The sequence below is a fragment of the Megalops cyprinoides genome, chromosome 14 (genome assembly GCF_013368585.1).
Source record: "Megalops cyprinoides isolate fMegCyp1 chromosome 14, fMegCyp1.pri, whole genome shotgun sequence".
Classification (NCBI taxonomy): domain Eukaryota; kingdom Metazoa; phylum Chordata; class Actinopteri; order Elopiformes; family Megalopidae; genus Megalops; species Megalops cyprinoides.
This window is the reverse complement of record NC_050596.1, coordinates 33,224,358-33,250,217: the sequence shown is the minus strand read 5'-3', so window position 1 is coordinate 33,250,217 and position 25,860 is coordinate 33,224,358. Positions and strand designations below refer to the sequence as shown.

The window sequence follows — 25,860 nt, the reverse complement described above, 5'->3', positions numbered from 1 at the left end:
CAATTCCTTCAAGATAAAATCAAAATAAAGAAAAATACAAGCTGTACAAACAAATTGCCATAGACAATAACAGATTTTCTCCATGTGAAGAAATAGGCCTTGGATCGTCACAAAGCCTCTTCGATTCTTTTTTTTTTGCCAAAGGTGTAAAGGAACAGAAGGTATGAGAAACGCAGGAAGCGGAAATGAGCGTCTGGTGCGGCCAGTCCCGCAGTGACGTGAGATCAGTCTCTCCTTTTCTCTACATGAACAGGCCACCATGGCACTATCGGCCTTTTTATGTACGTCATTTATTTAGTAATTATTTCTTCTTTTTTTTTTTACACATATTCACAAAAAGATCTGTCTACGGAGACTTCCCCTGCGCTCGGACCCACTCGGTTTCTCCCATGGAGGGGTTGAGCCAGCAGGGGGCGGCGTGCAGCGTCTCTCTCGATCCAATCAGAGCTGTGGGGGGCGGGGCCGGGGGCCGCGGGACGCTTACTTGACGTTGGCCTCGGCGGCGTCGGCGAGCGGTTTGGAGAGGGGGGCCAGCACGTGCCCTGGCACCCAGCCCTCGGCCGCGGGGGAGCGGCTGCTGGCGGGACGGTACACCAGGCACATGCTCTGCTGATTGGTGGCCAGGACCTGCACCACCTCCCCCTGGCTCACGCACACCTCGTTTTCCTTCAGCGCGCTGTAGTCCTGCGTCACCATCACCGCCGACGACATGCCGTTGCAGCCAGCCTCGTCGTGCTGCAGGGCCGACAGGAAGAGCGAGGGTCACATGACTGCAGGAGGAAGTGCCCCCTCCTCCCTTCACTGTTTTTGGGTGTCTCCACCCTGCCTCACATCCTGCATGACAGGCTTGATTCCCACAGTTAGACACAGTATCCATCTGGGATCCTTCCTCTATACTCACCTACATTTTGCTGAAACACTCAGTAGCTTTGTACGTAGGATATGGCTTGATATGCTAACTACACTGGTACAATTTCTTTTGAGTGCTACCTGGCACCTTTAATTTGCCCAGGTAAATTAAGGCTGCATCCTTCAGCAGCCTACAACAGGTGAAGGAGAAAGGACATAAACGCCCCAGCCACCTTTGCTGCACTTGACAGCAGGCCAAGGAAATAAGTCTAGGATGTTTAAAAATAAAAGTATCTGGGTTACTGAGAAGCTCCTTGAGCGGCTCTTATTTTGACAAGGTGATTCATTGCACAGCAGCAGGGGCGGTGGCACAATTGCGAGGGTTGAAGGCCATGAGCGAGTGAGAACAGCAGCGGCCCGGTCTCACATTGAACGGGCGGAACTGGGGCAGCGTCACCGCTAATAATAACACACCTTCAGAAGTGCGTTCTGTGGTGCGTTGACGCTAATAATAACACACCTTCAGAAGCGTGTTCTCCGGTGTGTCGCTGCTGATAATAACACTCTTTCAGAAGTGCGTTCTGTGCTGCATCACTGCTGATAATTACACACTTTCAGAAGCGTGTTCTGCGGTGTTGCTGCGAAAATAACACACTTTCAGAAGCGTGTTCTGCGGTGCGTCACTGCTGATAATTACACACTTTCAGAAGCGTGTTCTGCGGTGTTGCTGCGAAAATAACACACTTTCAGAAGCGTGTTCTGCGGTGCGTCACTGCTGATAATAACACTCTTTCAGAAGCGTGTTCTGTGGTGCGTCGCTGCTGATAATAACACACTTTCAGAAGCGTGTTCTGCGGTGCGTCGCTGCTGATAATAACACACCTTCAGAAGCGTGTTCTGCGGTGCGTCGCTGCTGATAATAACACACCTTCAGAAGCGTATTCTGTGGTGCGTCGCTGCTGATAATAACACACCTTCAGAAGCGTATTCTGTGGTGCGTCGCTGCTGATAATAACACACCTTCAGAAGCGTATTCTGTGGTGCATCGCCACTAATGGTGTGATTTGCTACTAAAGTGGTCACCCTAGGGGGACGCCCCCGGACTCACCCCGGCAGCCTGGTATCGCTCGCCGTGTTTCTGGGGGTCGTAGCAGGGGCTGCCGTTGGAGGTAGTTAGCTTGAGGGGCGTGGAGGCGCGGCCTGAGTGGGGGGGCTTTTCCGCCCCTCCGGAGCTGGAGGAATGGGGCCGGCTGTTGGACTGGGGGGGGCGGCCGCTGCCGGACGGGTTTCGGGTCAGAGATGTCTCCTTCTTCTGGTACTCGATCGGAGACTGCAGAGCTGTGGATGGAAGCCCAGCACAACACAATGCCTTCGATCAGAGTCACAGCCAGGGAGGTCTATGCTAAAATCACCAGAGAGCTGAGGTCTCCAATGACCACAGGCTGGATACAGAGGAATTCCCACTGCTCATTCAGCTTGTGCATCTCACGTTATCTTCTTGTTGAGCCACTTTACATCACCGCCCCTGACCCCTGCACCACACAGTCCCTTTTTTGTACCTGAGAGGAAGTTGCTCTGGGCCTCCAGCACCTCATGGATGTCTCGCACCCACACCTGCTTGATTTCCTGGTTGGCAGCCTGCAGGGTGAAGCGCTCAGACGAGCCGCGGCAGTACAGCACGAACTTACAGGGGTCGTTGTCCACATTGGGGTCCATGCTCAGGTAGCTCACCTGCAGGCCCACACAAACAGCCAAATCAATAAACACAAGCCCATGGGAATTCTGGGAAAAATTTGTCTGGTTGGTGCATTACAGCCAGTGTGGTCAAGGGAATTTAATTGATGTGTAATTAAGTGTGTCCCACCAAAAATTCGTCCTGGGTTGTATTTCCAAGTATGAATGGATACTTCACAGAATATACGTTTTACTTCAAGCTAGACTTATATGAGTACTGTAATGAAAATAAGGTTGAGAACATTGAGAATATAAGGTTGAGTCCTGGAAATGTTTGAGGAAACACCTCAAGGTGATCTTTAAGAGTGACCTTATCAGTCTGCATACAAATATCTGCCAATAACCAACCAAAAGAATGCCAGTACTGGCATCCTGATCAGCGTCCTGCCACTCTAACCCTTGCTGACTAAATGATTCTGAAATGTATGACATAGTGTGCTCAGTCTCCACTGTGCACCCTGACCAATCGGGTTTCACCACCAGCGTGCTGTCAATCACAGCAGTGCAGGCTGCGTTTGCTGTAAGCCAGGTGCACAGCATACCTTGATGCTCTTTTTGAACTGGTACCCAGGTGTGGACGAGCCCTTGCGAAGCAGCTCGCTGAAGATGACGATCTGCTCGAAGAGGAAGACCCTGCGCTCCTTGCTGCGTGACAGGACAGATGAGTCCTGCTCGGTGACAAAGAAGGTGTCCTGCTGCAGCAGCTTGCCCTGGCTGGTCAGCTTTCCCTGCGGAGCGGAGCACAGACTGGGTCAGACTGCACTGTCTGAACCTCCAAACTAACAAGAACAAAATGCTCAACAGGTTCTGTCTCTTTGTCTGCCGCTCTCAGAGCAGGAGAAAAAACCGAATTAGTCCTCTCTCTGCATCGCTACACTGAGGAGTATACCTAGAATAAAACATCAAATACATTGTCCCTCTTGCTCTTTCACACTCTCTCTCTCTCACTCTCAGTACTGAAGAATAAAAGGGATCGTTCCCCTCTCTGTCTCGACACCAAAGAATGAAGTTAATCAGTAAATAAAGTAAATATGTCCTTTCTCTCTGTGAGTGTAAATACGTCCTTGCATGTAATCAAATCCACATGCAGATACACTGAAGGCATGGTATATCTCTAAGAACAGATTCCCACTGTGTACTACTGTAACACTGACTCCTGCACAGTGACTCACGCACTGACTCCAGGGCAGTGCCTCACACCCTGACTCCTGCACAGTGACTCACGCACTGACTCCAGGGCAGTGCCTCACACCCTGACTCCTGCACAGTGACTCACGCACTGACTCCAGGGCAGTGCCTCACACCCTGACTCCTGCACAGTGACTCACGCACTGACTCCAGGGCAGTGCCTCACACCCTGACTCCTGCACAGTGACTCACGCACTGACTCCTGTGCAGTGCCTCACACCCTGACTCCTGCACAGTGACTCACGCACTGACTCCAGGGCAGTGCCTCACACCCTGACTCCTGCACAGTGACTCACGCACTGACTCCAGGGCAGTGCCTCACACACTGACTCCTGCACAGTGACTCACACACTGACTCCTGTGCAGTGCCTCACACCCTGACTCCTGCACAGTGACTCACGCACTGACTCCAGGGCAGTGCCTCACACACTGACTCCTGCACAGTGACTCACACACTGACTCCTGTGCAGTGCCTCACACCCTGACTCCTGTGCAGTGCCTCACACACTGACTCCTGTGCAGTGACTCACACACTGACTCCTGCACAGTGACTCACACACTGACTCCCATGCAGTACTGTACCTCGTAGCCTTGCAGGCGGCCCAGATTCATCATGTCATTGCATCTCTTTGGCACCAGGAACATCAAATCAACCGCTTTCTGCAAAATAACACCTCACTTCAACATGTGAATATCAACACAATTAACTTTCAGCGACTCAATTTAGTATGACAATGCACTGATACGAGTCCAGAGACACCAGCACCATTCAATTACAAATGCAAATACATAGTACAAACACAGAAAATGTCCAGTTTCTCACCTCAATGTCCTGGCAGTCCATACCAGCCTTTGAGCTGTACTTCAGGAAGTCCTTAGAAACACAAGACACACCACATGTAGCCTGTATCCCAATATGTTGTCCCCGTGAGATCACACAACAATCTACACTGGTATTTTCCATTGATCTGGTTACCAGGTGACATCCTCGGCTTTTCAGGTTTGCATATCATTCATAGCTTATACAGTTGGGTGATTCTGAAGCAATTCAGCCAAACTATGGCTAAACTATTCCTAACTATTCCTAAACCACAACCTAAACCCCACAAACCCACTCTGTCAGTCAGATCAGGACATGGCAGTTTACCTTGAGGAGCAGCTGGTACTTGGTTATTCTCTGGATGGGTTTGATCAGATAGTCGCTAATGGTCATCCTTGAGTTTATTTCCTGCTGCACTTCCTGTGAAGGGAATTATGAACTAAAATTAATTCCAATAAAGAGACATCAATACAATGTAATATTTACGAAGTGTTAGAAGGCAAATGTTGTTATATGAAAAAATCAAGCCCAGGGAAAGATTCTGGAATGTTCGGATAGCCATTCCAAAGCATTTATGGGTGGGCTGCCTTGCGTGGGCTGTTCGCTTGGTGTGTCCAACTGAACACTTTCCCTGGGGTTCATTTTCACACACATACTAGCACTTCACAGAAATCAAACTTCTCAGACCTCAGAAAGACATGCATTACATACAAAGTTAAATAATTACTTTTTCAGAGAACAGCCCTTGGTGTCTTCTAAAACATGTTTCCCAGTGATTTAATTGGGGAATTATATGAGTATGTATTTGCATTGTTCTGTGAGTTGAGTGTTGGTTTAAAAAATAAATAAATAAAAAATATCTTTACCTCAAAGTAAGCGTCATATTCAGCCACAACATACTCAGACCTGGGTTTGTTCTGACAGTAAACCACATACATGTGCAATCGTCTCTCCTGCAAAAAAACAAACACGTTTTTAATATTGATCCATGAAAAAAAAGCTGTCAGCAAGGCTGATCCAGGACCAGTTTTGCCTTTTAGCTTGCAATGGTTATGGTTAGAACTGTGCTTGGGAAATATGGTCATAGATCACCACATGTGGGGAACTTCTGCCTCAAGCTTTGACACTTTGACCAAAAAAGCACACATACTGCTTGAACAACTCACTCCTCTGCTCCAGTTGAATACATTACAAGCTAAAATATAAAATTACCATTTTAAGTTGTGAAATCTCAATGTGACAATAAGACAGGTGTGCATTGGCTAATGTCACACGTACATGTTTTATGAAAAGCTGTGCAAGTCTGTCATGATCTTCCAGACATTTCTCCAGTTCACCGAGGAAAAACCTGTGAGGGAAAACAGATCCCACATACAGATTCATTTAAATGATCAACATACTTGTTTTGACAACAGGCTGGCTGTCGTGAACACCCACCATCTATCAATAACATTGATTTACTTTGATAACATGCTCGCTGTAACAAACATCCACTATCCATCAATAATGTTTATGACTGTAAGTCATTTTATTAGTTACACTTAATATACAATGTAACCCAATTCTACAACAGAAGTATTTCTTTTACTGTTTCATACGCGATCACATTCATTCATTCTCACATCACTGTAAGAACACATCACCATAAACACCCCATTTATTCTGTTTTTGCCCTAAACACCCCATTTGTTCAAAGGACAACATACTGACTAAAAACCTACTCTCTGTGCCAGTCGTAAATTTGATGGATGTTCCCAAAAACAATCTTGTCTTTTCCTTTCATGTCTTCGGGAACTCCTTTCTCCTCTATTCTCTTCATAAACCCCTGAGAAGAAGAAATACACAAAAACAGCATAACATACTGCACCCTCTTTGTAAAAAAACACCAGTATAAGATACATCCATGTAATACATCCACTGCGTGTAGTGAATAAAACACTGAAACAGAATCCCACACTGATGCTGTTAAAATAAAAACCTGCATGCACAAATCGCTGTAGGTTCACGCCCAGCATGTGTAGGCAACCCTCACATTCAGGACATGATGTGCTCCTGGAAACCTAACCCATGTTACAAGCTGGGGCTATGTTCCTGACCACAAAAAGGTTACATAAATATTCATATTTTATTAATACTGAATAAATATTTGAATTTGAATACACTTATACATGAAGACCAGTGTAAATATTCATAACAGACGCTCTGTCAGGTCTTGGGCATGACAGGTCACAGAGCATATGTTGTTTGGACAGGCATCTATTACTGCTGAAAAAGGCTACATCTTTTAGGAAGACAGAAAGCAGTTAGATATGTGTGGTTGAGGTGCTGGACATTGGATGTTCCCTGTACTAGAGGAATGAGCTGTACTCTACTCAGAACCACACATTCACAGGGCCACTCCAAAATAACTCCCCAGGGTGACACTGTGTGTTTTACGCCTTTTTTTGTTTGTTTTATTAATCTAGCATCAAGCAATTTCTCAGTTAGATAAGAGAAAAAAAACTAAAGCATAAATATTTGCAATCATGTTTTTAAGCATCAACCCCTTGTTAGAATCAAATCATCATCAGATGTGATTCTTACAAGTGAAGTGCACTGTAGCACATAGCTACATGTTATATTACAGCTTACAGTACTGCACACTGAAATGAACGAGACACAGTCTCCCTCACAGGGCGTAACGCACGCTGCCAGCACACATATTAATGACGCACTCCACACACTCCAGGAAGTGGCTCCTGAGTGCATTTGCAGATGACAGGAAGAGAAAGGTAGCGTGTAAGCAGCATCATTCATACACAGCAGGGCCTTGGTCACAGGCCAGGAAATGACACAATCAGAGCTCCTTTCACAACCCAGTCATTCAGGTTCACACGCTGCCAGGAGATCAGGAGCGTCTCACCGTACATGTGCACATAAGGGAGGAATGGGGAGTTTTCCTCAGTAACTCACCTCCACCACAATGCCCAAGTCCTTAACATAGTCCTTCTCTGTCTGGATCAACTCATTGAGAACGAACCTAGAAGCAGAGAATTACAGATGTCGGAACTATGATATCATAACTGAAACGATGACACACCAGAGCTATATTTATTTTTGTGAATGTTCTCTCCAAACAGTACATTTAAAAGCTCACACAGACAGCATAAAAAACTGACACTGAATCATAATGAATCCTATAGCACAGAGTAATGTACTGTGCACTGTACTGTCTGTGGCTGTGGGCCTAACCTAGAATGAAGGCACTATTAAACACTAAAGGTTAAATGGAATGAGAAAAATAAAACTAAAAAGACATATCTGGGTGCACTGGTTAGATTCTCACATGTTGTGCCTGTGTAAATGTGTGTGCTGCCATTTAGAGAGCCTGGGTTCAGGAATTTCCGGCCTTCATCAGACAAAGTAAATGTAATGGCAGAGGACACCCCAGTGAACAAGGAGGATCAGTAAACATCTAATAACAATCATGATATGCCGGGTAACTGTAATGCCCTCTTCCCTCTGAAAGCTGTCTGTCTGCAGCTGCGGCAGCTCTTACATGCGCCCCCGAAGAGCCTTGTTCTTCTGCTCGGTCTCGGGGTCTCTGGGCTGGGCCGATGCCTGGTCCGGGGGATTCGCTGCACTGAAACCAGGGTACGATCGCGGCTCCAGGGTCTGTCGCAGGAGAGAGAACAGGTGCACCGTTCTCAGGAGGGGGGGTGGTGGTCAAACACAAACACAAGCACCCGTGCCCTGGAGGGCTACAGAACTGGTCAGAGCCGGCGTCTGCTCCAGCAAGGCATTCTGGAGGAGAGGAGGAGTTATGACAGCCGCACACTGGCCGCATCAGGCCGAGCTGGACTTTCTCTTTTCTTTTTTTTTTTTGGAAAATGGGTCCTTGTGCTCAGAGCTGAAAGAGAGGCAGATTAGCGGCATGAGCTGCGCAGGAAATGATGAAAAACACAAAGTGGGGCTCTGTGCACTCAGCTCTGACTGCTCTTCAGTCCATTATCAAATTCCGCGCATGCTAAAGAGGGCCATTTCCCCTGCACTTAAGAGCCGCTTCGCTGAGAGAAGAGGCAGCCAGCACTCAAACGCACGACTGCCGTACCGTCTCAACTTCAAAGGGCTGCGGCCGTCAGGTTGAAACCGAGAGCAAATCAAAACACTCCAGCTAACAAAGCCACACCAATGTCAACAGCAGCAATGTCAGCCGGCATGTGCTATACAACAGAAAAAAAAACAGTGAAAAGCAGCTGGAATTTTTCCATGTATGTGATCCCTACATCACAGTGTAGACATTTAGAAAAAAAAAACACACGTCACATAAGCATCCCCTGTAACAGTATCTGCATGTGGCTCTGGTGGGCAGTGCATGGTCGGTGGCCTTCCGACAGGAAGTGCGAAGGAATAAAAAAAAAACAGCCCAGAGAGCACGTCTCTGCTAGCGCAATCCCGCTTCAGACGCTGCTGTTCTCCAAGCAGAAGGCACAGAGCGGCGAATCGTCCGTTTGTCCTCGTCTGCTCTGAGGAACAAAGCGCATTGTGATGGCCGGTAAACACGGCGGCGCGCTCCTGAACCCGACTCCAGCCTCCAGCCCTGCTCGGACCGGATGTTTGCGCTTTTCCGGGCCCGGGACCTGCTGCTGCAGCGTCTGGCTACACTTACCATCTTAGTTTGGGCCAGTTTCTCTATGGCAGTGACCAGCTCCGCAGCGCTGGGGACGTCAGCCGAGCCCTGCCGCGCGGTTAGCAAAGAGGAAGACTGCGGGGCAAGGAGTGATGAAGCACGCGTTAGCGGGGAGGAGAGAGGGGAGAGGGAGACAAAGACACAGGAGGTTAGTAGGTAGTCAGGGAGGCGTGGAAGGCAGAATGTGAGGCGAGCTCTGAGGGAATCATGGGATAGCTTCACCGGGCCCACCGTTGGCGTGTCTGGTGACTGGTTGTGGCAGCACTGTGGGGCTGCAACATGCCTGTGGTGGTGATTGAGAAACTAATACTGCCACAGTCTTACGGAGGGGTTAGGGAATGCTGCAGAGCGTACAACAGCAACGCGCCTGAAACGTTACAGAGGATAAATGGGTTTCTGTGAATGAGACAATCCGTGGGAGCCAATGCGTGCCTGTATGTGTGTGTGTGTGTGTGTGTGTGAGTGTGTGTGTGCGTGTGTGTGTGTGCGTGCGTGCGTGCGTGCGCGCGCTTGTGCCTGTGCCTGTGTGTTTCACAGCAGTCTGGGTGTGTTAAGGCAAGGGGGTTAAGGACAGAGCTGGGGGGATGATGCAGGAGGCACTGTGTGGTGAAAGGCACTGGTGTTGGGGGGGGAAACAGGGTGTTTGGGGTGGGTCCTGAAAGACGACTCTCCTGCAGGAACAAGGACAGGATGGGGAGAGTGGAGCCCTGAGAGGCAGTCTGGGGTGACAGCGGGGGGGTGCAGACGGGCCCTAGACAGGAGCCTTCTGTTAGCAGCATGGGGGTAGCACTGGGGGAGATGGGGGAGGGGGGGCAGGTGTGCCAGATGACTTCACAGATGGATGGAGGCTGAGGTGTCTGAGGTGTCTGATCACTCCTGAGCTACGCGCTCTTACACCTCCTCCTCCTCGGCACCTCCTCAGCGGAACCCTGCGCCGGACAACCTGCTGGGAGAACACCTGGCAAGCGTTACCTTCTCCTCCTGGGACGAGGGGTCCTTGATAATCTCCATGGGGGGCGGGAGGGGCAGGTGTGACTCGTCTTCAGGCTCCTCCTCTCCTCCGCTCTGCATTCCGGAGGACGACTTGGACAGGGTGCCCTCCTTTCTGCCCCTCTGTGAGGGGGAGAAGGGACAGGGGGTCAGGGAGTTTGCGGGTCTGACCGGGACCTCGCTGCGGAGTTCACAGGGGTCGCCATAGCCACAGTGGCCCTTTGTCCAATCACACGATGCGTAGCACAGCCACGCGCAGCAGGAAGTGGGATCAGTGCACACCCCCTCTGTCTGAACACCCCCACAGTGCGGAGAAGGTGCACAGACAAATCGCACAACACAGAACATGATGTACGAAGGAAAGGAGAACACTGCCATCTGCAAAGGGACACCTAATACACCCTCTGTACACGTAATCCATGCTCTTCCCCAGGAGTCTAAAAGGCGCTGTTAAAATAAGTGGCTGTGAACAAGGTGAAATTACTACTGTTTTCCTCCAGTGTGCTTAACACCGAGGGAGGGAAGAGGTCCCGTTTACTGATGCAGCGAAGCAGTTTTCCCCCAGAGCAAAGCGCGGAGAAGCTCTGGTGTCACACGATTTGCATGTGACGAAGACAGAGCTACCGTTCAGTGCTGATAAGAATCAGCAAGTCGAGCCGTAGGCGCGAGCCACTGCAGGCAAGAGACGCTGCCACACGGTCACTCGCAGGCCTCAGGGGACGGCATGCAAAACAAAGGCCGCTATTCGCCGCTCCAAAAACATAAACAGAAAACAGCGCGGTCGCGCGTGACACAGGGACAAAAACAACAGGCCAGGAGGAAATGGCTCACTGCCATGTAGTGCCAAAATGCTCTTGCGTGTACAGAGCGGCCGTCTGACAGGCAGTCGGGCCCGGGGCCTGGGGCCTGGGGCCTGGGGCCTGGGACCCTCCCCACCACTGCAGTCCTGCTTCCTTAACATGTAGTAATGATTGTGACCCTTTTCCAGACGGCGTGAATTTGCTAGTGAGTGTAATCACGAAAGAACATGCAAGAACTTTAAAAAAGTCGCAGGCAGGTTACTTTGTTGAACAGGGAGTTAACAAGCGAGAATGAAGGTCTGTCTCAGACCTCTTCTGTCTCCTCCAGCTGAGCAGAGCTGACAGTTGTGGCCAGCATTGAGAAAATGTTTCTCTGACTTTTTTCGCCATCTCTGCTGGGTGGTGTGGGTCAGCCAAAGGTGTTGACCGCTTGCTGGTTATCATCTATTAAATCTGCTGTTGAATTAAGGAAGTCAGTGCTGACTTCTTTAAATTGCACCATAACACTGGTTAGCTCAGACTGGAGCTGTGAAAGGCTCTCAGATTCATATCCAGATAATCTGTCTCTACAGGGTGAGGGAGGCTCAAACCTGCATCAGAACTAGAGCTGAAGGGTACTTCCTTCAAGGGATCGGTTTCCAGGGGAACGGGCCTTGCAGGTAATCCAGGCCGGCTGTACCTTTGCTCAGGTGTCAAATCCTAAAACCTCAACTCCCACCTCCCAGCAACAAAAAAACAAAGGAGACGAAGCACAGGACACAAACTGGGTTACTGCAAAGGGGGAAAGTCATCAGTTAAAGCCGAACTGCGCCCCCCCCCCCCACACCATCACTCCCCCGTTACCTCGTCGGCACTCTCGTCCTGTGGTGCGGCCTCGTTCTCGCCGAACTTGGGCGGGCCGAGGTCAATGCTCTTGCGGCCGTCCCGCTTTTTGGGCTTGCTGGGGATCTTCTTGACGCTGCTGTCGGCCTTGCCGTGGCTGAGCCGGCGCACCGGGCTCGTCAGCCATTTCTTCAGCGTGTTGCCCGAGCGTTTGGGTCCCGGCGAGCTCGTCTGGATGGAGCTCACGGAGGCCTGAGGCTGCAGGTTTGCCACAGACTCTGTCTTCGTCTCCGGGCCGCTGACCGAGTAATTCTCTGCAGCAAACACACAAGAACCAAGCGGTTACACAGGAAGGGACAGATAACGACGTACAGATGCACATATATACATGGACACAGGGTATATATATATATATATGTGCAGGGTATATATATATGTGCATCTTCAATTAATCTGCTTAAAATTTTCAGTGAAACTTCATGGTTAACTTTTTTAAATTCACTGACAATAAGAAAATAGTGGTTTGGGGACAGCAGAACTATATTCATCAACAGATAGTCACAGAAATGACGATCATGGCATCCTGCCAATAGAAGAAGCCTTCACGCACTGAACATGCATAGCGTGGAGTGCTGGGGAAGCCAGAACCCAGCCCAGAGTGTCAGCAGCCTGTTCAGATCGATCATTGATAGAGTACGAAAACTGGGACCTGCACAGGCGTGGTGCCTGCTGAAAGCTGACTCATACTATATTTCACACACAGACACACCCACACACACACACACACACACACACACACACACACAACCAAAAACCCACACACCCACCCACACACACACACACACTCACGCGCACACACACACACACACACACACACACACACACACACACACACACACAACCAAACACCCACACACCCACCCACCCACACACACACACACACACACACACACACACACACACACACACACACACGGACACACACACATGCACGCCTGCTCCCGGTCCCGATGGAGACTGCCTCTATAGTCACTACAGTACAAACACAAGGGTGGGGGCCACTCTCAGCCTTGCCTTGCCGTCACAGAAAACACATGACCTCACCGAAAAAAACAACCTCCTTCAGGTCACTCCTAAAGACACGTGCTCATTCCACAACCTGAATTATGAATCAGGAATGAGAGATCTGTCCACTCATTAAAAACACAGTCTTATGGATTTATCAGCACTGCTGTTTTACAGAGGCGTATTTCACTACTGTGTCAGTTCACCACATGTTTTCTTTCTCAGATATCAGGCAGAGCAGATTCCTTTCCCCACCTCTTGCCTGGTCAGTGAACCACAACGCTCTCAATCACACTACAGCCACCTCTAGTTCACTTTGAGGACATGGAGCAGACACAACATCAGAAACATAAACACAACGTTAATCCAACGTTGACCCTACAACACAGTGCTATTCTGAGACACACTTACAGCGATCAGCGCTTGAAGCCAAAGGCGGGTTGCTGCTAACAAACAGGCATGTCATTTAGTGATTCAGAGCCAGCTTTACTCACTACACTGTGGTCTTACTCAGAGAGAACTGGGCTCTGCACAAACCTCTTCATTTCATTACAGTTTCATTACATTACTGAGAACGGACAGTGTAGATATACTCACAGAGCAAGAAGTGCAGGTAATCTTTCAGCTGCTGATTGCTGTGAATTGACCAAGCTTTGAGTGGCATGAATCAATGGCATATTACTCGCCATATGCGGTCTCATTCACCGACAATCTTTGTCTCTGCGAAATCATACACCTCTCCACAGGTGCGCATTAATCACCTTTGTGTAAGATCACATAAAACCAGAGAATCGAGTCCTGTGGTATGATCACCCCCCCACTGCTTACTGACCGTTATCTAAGGAAGCATGACTCTTTCACAGTGCCGACCAGAGCCTGAACACAGAGACACAAAGGGGACACAGAGGTACAGGAGGTCTGTCTCTGGGATTCTCCAACACGTCTTACATGGTGACCACCTGCCAAAGCTATTAGGCATGAGTCGCTGTTTTCTCATCTGTCTGATTCCTCGTTACTGATGTTCTCACGCTGACACCGTCCCACAGGAGCCATACAGCATGTGTCTGTTCAGTGACCCCCCCCCCCCCCCCCCCACACACACAAAAATCTGTCAGTCAATTTCCCATGATCCTTTTCTTCTATTCCCTGTTACTTCCTGCTACCTGTCAAACTGAGCATCCTCCCCTAGAGCATGGCTTTCTTGCTCTGGGCTTCACATCACTGCAATAAACTTCCTTGTAATAATTACACTCCATGCATATCATATTAGGTCGTACTGAAATATTTTCCACTGCTACGCCAGCAAAACTGGATGAGTCAGCAAAAAAAAGTACTGGCTAAGTACATGCAAATGCAAGTTTCAAAATGAGATATTCACTGCACCGGTGCTGGGGCTGTGAGAAGTATCGGCCTGTGCATTGTTCCATAAGAAACAATGCCCAATTCACCCCTTACAAGGGACACTGACGGGAAAACTAACCCAGGAGCGGCCTGAGAGGACACGCAGGGAGCACAGAGACAGCGCAGTGAGGCGAGAGCGCTGGGTGTGTCTGTGCTGTCAGGCGCTCTGTGGAGCGGGCCTGTGGTGCAGGAGAACAGGGCGCTGTCTGCGGGGTGAAGCCACGCGGAAGCGCAGGCCATCCGCCCCAGAGAGGCAGAGACGCATGCAGAGATGGATGCAGCCGATGGCGGCGCTGCCGGGGAAAGTGCGATCCTGCAGCCTCACTGCATGCTGTTTACTGATCCAGAGGGACTCACACAGCTCGTCCTGTTACACCTTACCTTTTCATACAGAGGGGTATTTACTCAGGCAGCTTGGGTTAGCTACCTCACCCCAAGGGTACAACACCAGAGAATCGAACTGGCAACCGATTCCACAGCCCTGCCCTTTGCCGCTGTCTGCCCTCCACCCCTTCCACCTGCTCTGACCTCTCTGTATTATTATCTTGTTTCTGACGTGTAGAAAAACACAACCATTAAAGACACATTCGTGTCTGGTGTGGAAAAATAAACATGAAATCCAGTAAAGGACAACATTTACAGATACACCATATTTAGAGACCTCTGCTGTAGCGGATACCATTTTCATCTCTGTAATCCATACTACATTACCTGACATCTAGATCATAATCTATAATGTCTGCTATAAATAGGTTAACTTGTATAAAGTCACAACTACTAGGCCCTGTAGCACAGTGGTTTGATAGTAAATTTATGACAAAAGAGGGTACAGATTTGACCCCTTGTGCTGCACTGTGTCCAAGCTACAGTGCTTCAGGAAATACCCAGCTGGAAAACTGAATGATGTACGTAACGACAAACCCACACATATAAACCTGATAAGCCCATCAGAGGGTAATTACACAAAAGCTGAGACAAGCAACATGACAATGTAAATGATATCTTAGAGAGCCTCCACAGGTCCCAGAGCAGTTTCTGCTGTGCACCGTGGCACTGTAGCTTACACAGGAATGAGTCGATGTGTGACCTGAGATCAGCTGATATCACTGCTCCGCACAACGCCACAGGTGGCCTTTCCCGCTAATTACTACATCAATATTCATGAAAATATGGCAGTATCTGTGCTTGTGAAAAAATACTGACTCACTAACTTTTTCATAGTTTTCTTAGTTTCCACAGTTTTGCTTCATAGGTTTCACTTTCATAGTTTCATTTTTCATTAAAGGAAAAAAGGTGTAAATATAAATGGGATTGTAATTAGCACATATGCATGAAATATGCATGAACCCACACCTTAGCCCCAGTGAGCCACAGGCAGACCTTTATGGGAGAGCCTGCAGTAGGTACTGAGAGCGTGCTCCTTGGCTGCTGAATGCTGGCTTCAGTGAGAGATGAATCATTAAAGCCTGGTGACCTTGGACAGAATCATGTGGGAGACTCTGGTCACGTACGCTGGATGACTGCATGGTTATCAGAGCAGCCACAATCTCTACCTGCGCAAAAAGCAAACACCCTCAAAGACAGAACAGAACGGATTAAAGGCCAGCTGGGCTGTGCTCTCAAAAGAAACCTGACCAACACTAACTAACATTCATATCTACCAGCAACTTTAATTAGTTTTGATTTTTTTTTTCAAATCAGACCCCAGGGAAAGTGCTTGGTTGGACCACAGGCTGTAAGGTTTACTTCCTCACAGAGCTACTGTAGGTGTCCTTTAAGGACCAGGACCTTGTCTGTTCTTCTGGTGGTGTCGGCTGAGCCAGGCTGACCTGCAATCTCTCTATGTGTAATCAAGTGATGAAAAGTCTCTTTGATGGCATGAATGCCACCCTTCAGAGACAGCTCCATGGGCCTTTGTTCGGCTGCTCTCTCAGACAGGGCTTTTAAAGAACATGTGTGTTCTCCCACGGGGTGCTGACATGCCCCTTCAGAGGACGCTCTCGCTGTACTCGGAGCTCCTGTGCTTTTTGGGAGTGGTGTTCTCGTCCCTGGGAGAGGGTTTGGTCACAGCGATTGCTCCGGGCTCTTTCTGCGATGGCTCGGACGTGGAACGGGTCATGGCCAGCCGTGCATGACACGGCGCGCGGACACACAAGTGGCCTCTGAACAGTACTCTGTGAGCCACGCTTTGTTTCCAGACTTTGTGCTGACGACAGCAGACGGTCGCGTGTGCGCACAGGAAATAGCTTTTCGCAGCCTGCCACAGGCCACCACTCTTCTGTTCATACTGAGCGTACAATTCCCTGCTACAACAGCAGACTCGTTCGGCCAGATTAATGATGAGAGGGAGAGAGAGAGAGGGAGGGAGAGGGAGAACAAGAGAGAAAGAGAGACAGAGAGAGGGAGAGAGAGAGGGAGGGAGAACGAGAGACAGAGAGAGAGGGAGAGAGAGAGAGAGAGAGAGAAAGAGAGACAGAGAGAGGGAGAGAGAGAGGGAGAGAGAACGAGAGACAGAGAGAGAGGGAGAGAGAGAGAGACAGAGAGAGAGGGAGAGAGAGCAAAAGAAAGATAGAGACAGAGAGACAAAGAGTGACAGGGAGAGGTAGAAAGAGGAAGAGGAAGGAAAGAGAGAGACAGGAAGACAGTATAGGAGGGAAGGAAAGAGACAGACAGACAGAGACAGGGAGAGGGAGAAAGAAGGACAGAGAGAGAGGTAGGGAAGGTGAGAGACAGAAAGAGGGAGGGAGGGAGAGGGAGATCATTTACCCCATTGTTCATGCTCCTGCTGAATTTTCATCCCAACCTCCCTGTCTGTAATCTCGGGGCTCAGCAAAACACACAGGTCGTATCACCCGGCCCTTTTCACCGAAAAACAAAACCAGGAACATAAACAGCGAAAGACCTTCCCCCTTTTCACACAGAACATTCCAGGCAAGGGGGAATGTTTTCAATAAGAAATTCCACTTCTCAGCAAAACTCTGCATTTCTGGTAAGATACGAGCTCTTTCTGAAGAATGGGGTCTGTTGCTGTAGATGAAAGCAGAGATTAAAAACAGCCCAAAACACTCAAATAAGATGATTAAAATGTCCTTTTTGCACCGTTTTACGCTGGAGCCAGACTCCACTCTGAATGCTTCACATCAGTGGGTTTGTGGCTTTAATGCCTGGCCTGTCAGGCCTCTTTCATACACAACAGCACCACAGGGGTTCGACAATCACAAATAATGCATAAGATTCCTGCATACATATGACAGCATGTAACCTGGAACAAACATGGAAAACAACCTCTATCCATCACAGCAGTAGAAACAGGAAAGATATTACCAAAGCCAGTGGAATCACAGGTGGCGTTTAACATCAAAGCAAAGAGCACGGAGAAAGATTTTTTCTCTTACGAGTGCTGGCTGAGATTTGTGAATGAGAAAGCAGTACTCAGAGCACTGGTGAAAAACTCTAGCGTCCAAGTTCAGTTATGTTTCAGCATGTAGACGTGTAATCAACATGAGCTTGGATTACACGGACACACACCCAGTTCAAGAATGAGGTGATTACCTGGCTATAGCACAGCTTTCCCATGTCATGAAGGTGAAACCAATATGTGACTTTCCCTGCCCTCGATCACATGCGGTCAGATTTTGTTAGCACTAGTCAAACAACAGTTCAGACTTCCTGTCCATTGTCCGCTGCCAAGAGACACATGTGTGTCAGGTGTGTTTGAGAACCCTTATAATCCTGGCCTGGAGATTTACAGAGAGCATCTGGGCAAATAATATCAGAGAGACAGGAAGTGAAGGAGGAAGCCACGATCTGCAGACATGGGTCATTCATCAGCTGGGCAGCTTTCAAAACTCCAGAGAACTTAAATGGCCAACAGGATAAAACCATGTCACATGTTTCGAGTATGCCGGGATCAGCATCAGCAGTAAAGAGTGTGTGGCCGCTAGCGCGTAACCTCTCAAGTAAGGCACTACTCACTGTACATACGTAAACACAGCGCTAACTGACTGCCGGGACATGCAGTGGGTCTGACGCGGTGGATCCGACACAGTGATGTGCCCCTGAACGGGGTTACTCAGAATCAGAACGCTGTGACCATTAGCCAGCATTAGCCAGCATGCTTTCCCCACACCGAGCTCCGATAGCAGCCGAGGTGTCGTCCCTTTCCCCCATAGGAGACACACGCAAAAATGACTAGCATGGCTCCCAAGGTCTCCCCGTGCTAAAAATGCCAGGCCGGCTTTTGTGAAGGACTTCCTGCGCCCTAGCAACGCCTCCGAGACCCGCTCAGCACAGCTCCTCAGCCCGGGAGTGTGGGGAGGTGGAACACACCTGATTGGCTGTACCTGTCCCCCCTCAGGTTTGCACAACGCCACCTCATCCAGGACAGGCCCTGTGCACCTGCGTGGCCACAATGGGGAACACTGTGCTGATAATTAGGGGCAAAACGGGCTGGGCTGCACTCCAGCTGTGACACTGGCAGCCATTTTTACATCAACTGCAGCCTTCAAAAGGTAACGGCTGGTAAAAGACTGTCTTTCATTAGAGCTGATTATTGTACAGATACTGACAACTAAGGTAAAACATATGCCATAACACAGGCTTTTTTCAGTGTAGGCCGGTCTTTCTATCTTCTGAAATGGCAAAAAATTTCAAGCCCTGTCCACTGTTTAACTAGGTTTGGTATGTTGAAAATGTTTTATCCCTCTAATACTGGTGTAACTCGGTTTGGAGGTCCAGACAGCTGCGAAATTGCTTAGTAATTGTGACTTCCTTTTCTGCAGAATAGCATACAGTACAAACACTTTTCTTTATCATCACTATCTTCATTCTTATGCTCCTCCAAATCATCATGCATAAACATTATCATTATAAAAAGCATAATAAAAGCCAGGTCCCCTTCATTAATGCAGCAGAGAGTGACTGCAGACAGGTGACTGACAGGAGGCCAGGCGGTAAGAGGGTTGTGTTGGGTCACAGTGATGCACAGGTGGTGCTTGCAGTGAATCACCTCTGTCACAGACAGGGTTGAAGACCACACCTGTGAGAATATGGCCTGCATGAACAGGGCCGTGATACCCTGCTCCTTGAGTGTCGTTTCCCTGTGAGAGACACACTGCATCTGTGTCCCAGCCTGGACATCCATCATCATACGGCATGAGTCATGCTTTAGGGTGTCATGCTGTCTGTGCAGAATCAGTGATACATAAAATGTGTGGATGGCTCATCCCATCCACTGCCCACCACTGCAGCCTATCCATATGATTAGTGAATCTGCGCAGCATGAAGCCCAAGGCACAACCACAGCCTAATGAATTATGAAGAGTTCATAAAGAAACTGCACTCAGTCTGTTTCATTACCCCACAGTGCTCTACTATAAAGCAAGTAGTACAACAAAAATACAAACAGAAAGACAGAGGAGCAACAGCTAGCTGGCCTAACCCGAATGCTAACCCTAACCCAAAGCGCTGCTGTAGGTGAGAGTTGAGTTAGACAGTTCATGCCCGTATTTGAGCCCTTAGCAAGGTTATTAATCTGTAATGTTCTACCATAGGGCATCTGTCTGTCAGGATCCCACGCTGCCAATATCTCCGTTTTTAGTTTTGTCATGGATTGTCTCCCCCAGTAAATGCTTAGAAACAGCAGAGTTTCCGTCACGCAGGCGTGTCGCAGCCAGCTCTGAGATGCACCCCGCCAGCGTGCCTGGTGGCCCCGCTGCAGAGGGGAACAGCCACAGGACGGCCGCTCATTCAGGGGCGGATGCATGGAAGCACTCCCTGAACACACCTGATTAACCTGCTATGTCACAGGCTGCAGTCACCCAATCCCCCTTCAGTCCCTGCCCACCCACCGGCGGTGTGGACCCCACAGCATCGGCCAGCTGCTGGGCTCTCTGCTCGGCCAGCCAGTCCCTCTATGGAAGTACACACTCTGCGAGCGCTTTGGCTTTTTAAAGCACATTACCACACACACACACACACACACACACACGACAGCTTCCTTTACCTAAAACGCATAATGATCAATTCCAGTTGGTCCCTCCTTAAATGGCTACATAATTCCCTTGTCCGTGAGTAAGCCTGACACTCGTCTCATGTGTCACTAAAGCTGGCAGTGAGTTTCCTGGTCCCTGGTTTTCTCCCCATCAGCGTCTGTGCCGTTCATGACCACGCGGTTTCACCATGCACAGAATTTCCTTCCCCTTCCGTTGCCATCACAACAACAAACAAACAGACATTGACTGACGGCCTGTCAGGGTGGACGTATTGGAAGCGCTGTAGCATTTTCCCTGAACAGGAAGTGTGAAAATGCAGTACGTTAAAACTGCCGAAGCAGCTCGCTGCGGTATTTTGCCGATGAAGCAAAACAGCTGTTTTCTAGGTCTTTTTCCCGCTGGCAAACAAAACAAAAACAAAAAAGAAAAAAAAAGCTGAGCTAGGGGCAAAGGGGGCTGTTGTTTGGCTTACGTGACAATAATTTAAAAAAATAAGCACCCTGTCTTCAATCGCCTGTTAGCTCCAGTATGTCCCCTGAAGAGTCATCTTCAAAGCGAGGATCTTGTTAAAATGCATCAGATGAAAGGGGTCTGTGCCTAATTTGGTTTTCAAAGGCTACGCTACTGTATCAGTCTCGCCTCCTTAATTAAGAAATTAGGCGAAAACAGCGCATCGCTCGGTGCCGGCAAGTTCTCACGCGTTAACGACAATGGAAGTTTTTGGAGTTTTTTTAATGATGGCATTAAAAATGCATAACGTCCTCGTCTGCAAACCCTGCATCAGCATCACAGAGGCTGCTCAGACACGGAGAGCGGAGAACACACAGCAACCTTCCATCCAACATTCAGCAGCCGCTGCTGGGGCAGCGTGCTGTAGCGGTAAAGAGCAAGGCTCACAACGGAAAGGTTCCCTGTCGGGGCACTGCTGCTGTACCATGGCCAAGGTACTTAACCCAAAATTTCTTCAGTTAATATTCACCTGTAACAACACGTAAAAAATTGTAACCTCTGAAAGTTGCTCTGGATAAGAGCACATGCTGAATGACAATAATGTAATGCCCCTCCACCACCTTCATGATACCCTGATTTCACCTGAGTATCAAGGTTATGGTCAGCTTGGTCCTTCTCTCTCGATGCAAATCTTCATAACTGACCACCGACTGCTCTCACCAGTAACTGCAGAGTCGGATTATCTGGGTACACACTTCGTATCACACTGACAGAGAGAGATACAGTGTTCCACAGTGACAGAAAATGGGACTAAACAACAGCGAAGGGTGAACAGGAGAAACTTCCTTTCGGGGTGTCACTGTCGGAGTGCGGCAGCAGCCTGTAAGCCCTCGTCCTTATCTCTCTCTATCGGACCCAGGTTCCTGTTCTCCTAACACCCCAGATCGTGTCTGTTAACCTCGTCCAGTTAGGAGAAACAGGGAAGGAAGCTGTGATGAAACATTGCACTTCTCCTCCCACGCCCACGCGCCCCACGCGCCGCCACACCCCCCCCACCCCCCCCCCCCCACCCGAGCTTCCTCCCATGCTCCGCACGGTCAGATCGACTGATACGCTCCTCAGATGCTTGGGAGGATAAGAGCTGTGTTTCACTGTGTCACTGATGGAAACTGACAGGGTAACGTCACATGCACTGTCACGGCCTTAGAAGCACAGCTGTTTGTAAATATAAGTAGTGATAAACCCTTATACCGCACAGCTAATATCACTGATGTAAATTCTTTCCATCACTTTCCATCACATACACAAATGTCCGAGATCTGACGTCGGCAGAGATGTATTCATCTAAAAACCTTGGGTTTGGAATAACCGATCCGTTCCAGAAACACTGCACTGCACGGTACCAGAACCATCACATGGTTACATGTACCCGCTACTAAACATCCTTACCCAGAGCAAAGGCATGTAAGTGCATGTAAGACCACGTGAACAACTAAACATGCAGGAAACCTCAGATCACATCAGAACAAGCATCAATACATCACAGTGCGACAAATGAACATATTTGCCATACTGACAATACAGAACTACAGAAAATAAGGTGCTACAATAATAAAGATGAGCGCTGATGTGTAAATCAATGCACCGATGGCAACAGTACCCCTCTAGTGCTACACAGAAAGGCAAGTCTTAAAGGCAACAGCACAGAGACCCGCGCAGAGGCGTTCCTGCCGGAGAGAGCCGTCTCACACACACCTGCCACATCGCAGCAGCAGCAGCAGCACTTCGACAGCATCCAGCCGAGGCACGGCCGGCAGGAGCAGCGTCTCCCTCCGCTTCGCATCCTGCCCGGCGGCTAGCGCATGGCCAGGGGGAGGAACACCCCGCGCGAATCTGAGAGAGCCAGAGGGAGAGGGTCCACGTGCAGCGCTCACGGCAGCCCGGGCGCACAGCCTCCTCTCCAACACACGAGTGCCTGTGAGTGCCTGCCTCCGCCGGACTCAGGGACCGGGAGGGGGAGGGGCAGGGGGAGGGGCAGGGGGAGGGGTTACAGCCCGGGGGCGGGGCCTTCACTCCCACTGCTCACTGCCTCTTCTTCAAAGGGAAAGTGGGTTGAGAGAAAACACAGACTCGTGTTACACTACGCTAACAAAGGCGACACACAGCTCGGCCAGCTCGGCCAGCTGGCCTGCTGGGAGAATTCTTAGCATGGTTTGTACAGGAAATGTGAGGGACCCAAAAAGTGACAACGATATTTCACTTTTAAATGCGCTGTTGCAACATGTAACATGCAACACACAAGAGCTGATAAACAACCACGTTATTAAACATAAATCTTTAACATTTCTGTGCACGTTTCTTACATGTAATGAAGAACAGAATCATAATTAATACACTGAGTATTTAATAATGAAGGTGCACAAGCGCTTGTACAGAGAGACAGAGATGAGCTGCACTCAAATAAATGACACTTATAGCCTTTCATAAGCAGCTAAATTCTCACTTCCTGTTAACACATGCTGGACAGGGCAGAGAGGCCTCTGTGATCACTTCAGGTGACTCTTATTTTCCACCAGTTTTAAAATAACCATAAGCAACAAGCCACATTTCCCACTACAGTCCTGTCTTCGGCAGAAAGCCCTGACCATACATCTATTGTACACCCTCCTCTACGAAATAAGTCACACAATCAGCAGACAGCAGGTGGGACGAGTCGTAAAGTGTCTGTCTCACTTTTTCCTGGAGTCGGCCATTTTCATGGCTGAACTGTTTTTCCATGTTTGCTGAATCCGTCTGACTTGACAGTGCTCAGATTTGACACACTGTCCATTTACAGCTGGGTTTGAGCAGCAGAAATTCGGCTCAGTCATCTGGCTCAAGGGCACAGCTATGTACCAGGCCACAATGTGGTTCTGTGAGTGACATTTCTGACTTTAATGAAGTCAAAGAAGTTCTAGCCGCCTGCTCATCTTGAAACACCCTTGAATTGTGGTCCATGTGCAGGCTACGCTTTGAGCCCAAGGGGAAGATCAGGCATTTGTAGCTTTGAATACACTACGGGGGAAGTAGCCCAGATTGTCTTCATAAGAATACAGTACTGCAGGTCCACGTGCCTCTGTGGCCCAGTTTCCCGTGCAGAGAGAGACCCTGTGCATGTGGACTTCACAATACAAACTCTGCGCCTCTACTTCTACACAAACTCTGCATCTCTACACAAAATCTGCATCTCTACACAAACTCTGCAGCTCTACACAAACTCTGCATCTCTACACAAAATCTGCATCTCTACACAAACTCTGCAGCTCTACACAAACTCTGCATCTCTACACAAACTCTGCAGCTCTACACAAACTCTGCATCTCTACACAAACTCTACATCTCTACACAAAATCTGCATCTCTACACAAACTCTACATCTCTACACAAAATCTGCATCTCTATTTCACTCCTGTGTCCATGTTCACATATTCAGCTCTACCGGCCCGTCCTTCACTCTACGTTCACTTCAATGTCCTGTCAGTTCATGGCTTTGCTATTTCTGCAGTGAGGACCCTGTTACTGTTGACTACCTGGTGGTTTCTTGTAAACTTTAAAATGTAATATGATGTTGATATGTTGAGATGTGATATGGTGACGCTCTTTATCTCTCTGCCTCACACATAGATCCAAGCATAGATGCATTGACAAAGATGTAAACACACATACACACACACATAACACACACACACACACACACACACACACACACAAACATGCTTTGTCAGGAGAATTGCTGATTTGATTAAACTGTCAGGCACAGACAGAGGAAACACCAGAGCTTGGATGTTACTATTCAGATAGCTGACTCTCTGCGTCATCCACACCGACTCCACGAATGTGAGGCATGGACCTGTGAGGCCAGACACACGTCTTGCAGTAACTGGCCAGTGTGGGTGTCTGATGCAAACACCCCTGCAGAAAGAACCGCAAGCTGAAGGGAACACCTGACAATCTGACCGCGGTGCACCTGAGACAAGGTCCTCAATTTCACCGCACATTCGGGATGAATCACGGACATCTGGGTCGCGGAAAATGTCACGCGGTTCCCTGTTACACTTCATGCAGCGTGTTACTCAGCAGGGCACGCCCTCTGAAAGCTCTGAACCTGACCAGCTGTGTTTGGCCGTTTCAGTATTTCACCACTGAGACTCATTAGAATATTCCCAGGGCTTCTGTCTGTCTGCATGTACAGCTCCCTCATTATTGCTAGGTTTATTTATCAGCCCAGTGCTCAGACTGATGTAGCTCGTGTGGCTAAGTTAGCGTAATCAGCCCAGAGTTCAGACTGATGTAACTTGTGTGTATAAGTTAGCGTAATCAGCCCAGTGCTCAGACTGATGTAACTTGTGTGTATAAGTTAGCATAATCAGCCCAGAGCTCAGACTGATGTAGCTCGTGTGGCTAAGTTAGCATAATCAGCCCAGTGCTCAGACTGATGTAGCTCGTGTGGCTAAGTTAGCGCTGGGTAGCTGTGTCCTCATTTCCATACAGAGCTGCTGTAAACACACACTTCCCTGTGTTTTGCATTCTGTCCTTACAGCAACACCCAAACGTTCCTCCCCGGCAAAATGAGTCAGTCACCGCACACAGCGGCCTGCTACCGCCTGGAAAAGAGCTGCAGGTCAGAGCCGAGCAGTAGGAGTGGATTTCCCCTATCTGACCCACCCTGAAACCTCCCCCATAAAGCTTCTCTGAAAGCTCTAGGAAGAGACCAGCACTGGGCTGTTCTCAGAAAAAAAAAATCACCAGTGGGTTACCCGATAGTCATCATTATATACACACTGCACCATGCATACTGACGGTAAGCTGTAGGCAGAGCAGGAAATAGATCCTGTATATAGTTCCCATTAATAAGAATCACTGTGGGTAACTTTTAATCTTCATTATAAAAGTATATGCGGGAACATGTGATAAACAGCACACATGATTGTTCACTAAAGACTGTGTAATAACGTGCAGTTACACTGTAGTAACAGTATTTAACAGCATTGTTCTGATAAACTAAGCAGAAGTTTTGTACACTTCTGAATCACACTGCGT

At 48.8% G+C, this 25,860-nt stretch overlaps 1 protein-coding gene across 3 annotated transcripts in view; it reads right to left on the bottom strand.

Moving 5' to 3' along the window:
• Nucleotides 1-368: 368 nt before the first annotated feature.
• Nucleotides 369-25,860, bottom strand: part of LOC118788763 (kalirin-like) — a 160,240-nt gene continuing 134,748 nt past the window's right edge. The window contains exons 35-49 of one of the 3 annotated variants that reach the window (XM_036544814.1): nt 11,883-12,186; nt 10,233-10,365; nt 9,240-9,335; nt 8,130-8,245; nt 7,544-7,610; nt 6,313-6,416; nt 5,870-5,939; nt 5,458-5,544; nt 4,919-5,011; nt 4,595-4,645; nt 4,354-4,431; nt 3,126-3,311; nt 2,409-2,580; nt 1,958-2,187; nt 369-735 (exon numbers count right to left, since the gene is read on the bottom strand). In XM_036544814.1, the coding sequence (XP_036400707.1) occupies nt 481-735; nt 1,958-2,187; nt 2,409-2,580; nt 3,126-3,311; nt 4,354-4,431; nt 4,595-4,645; nt 4,919-5,011; nt 5,458-5,544; nt 5,870-5,939; nt 6,313-6,416; nt 7,544-7,610; nt 8,130-8,245; nt 9,240-9,335; nt 10,233-10,365; nt 11,883-12,186 (2,042 nt within the window). In that variant the 3' untranslated portion in view covers nt 369-480. Of the gene's footprint in view, nt 736-1,957; nt 2,188-2,408; nt 2,581-3,125; nt 3,312-4,353; nt 4,432-4,594; nt 4,646-4,918; nt 5,012-5,457; nt 5,545-5,869; nt 5,940-6,312; nt 6,417-7,543; nt 7,611-8,129; nt 8,246-9,239; nt 9,336-10,232; nt 10,635-11,882; nt 12,187-25,860 lie in introns of those variants that run through there. The other 2 variants (XM_036544812.1, XM_036544813.1) reach the window with 2 other exon arrangements.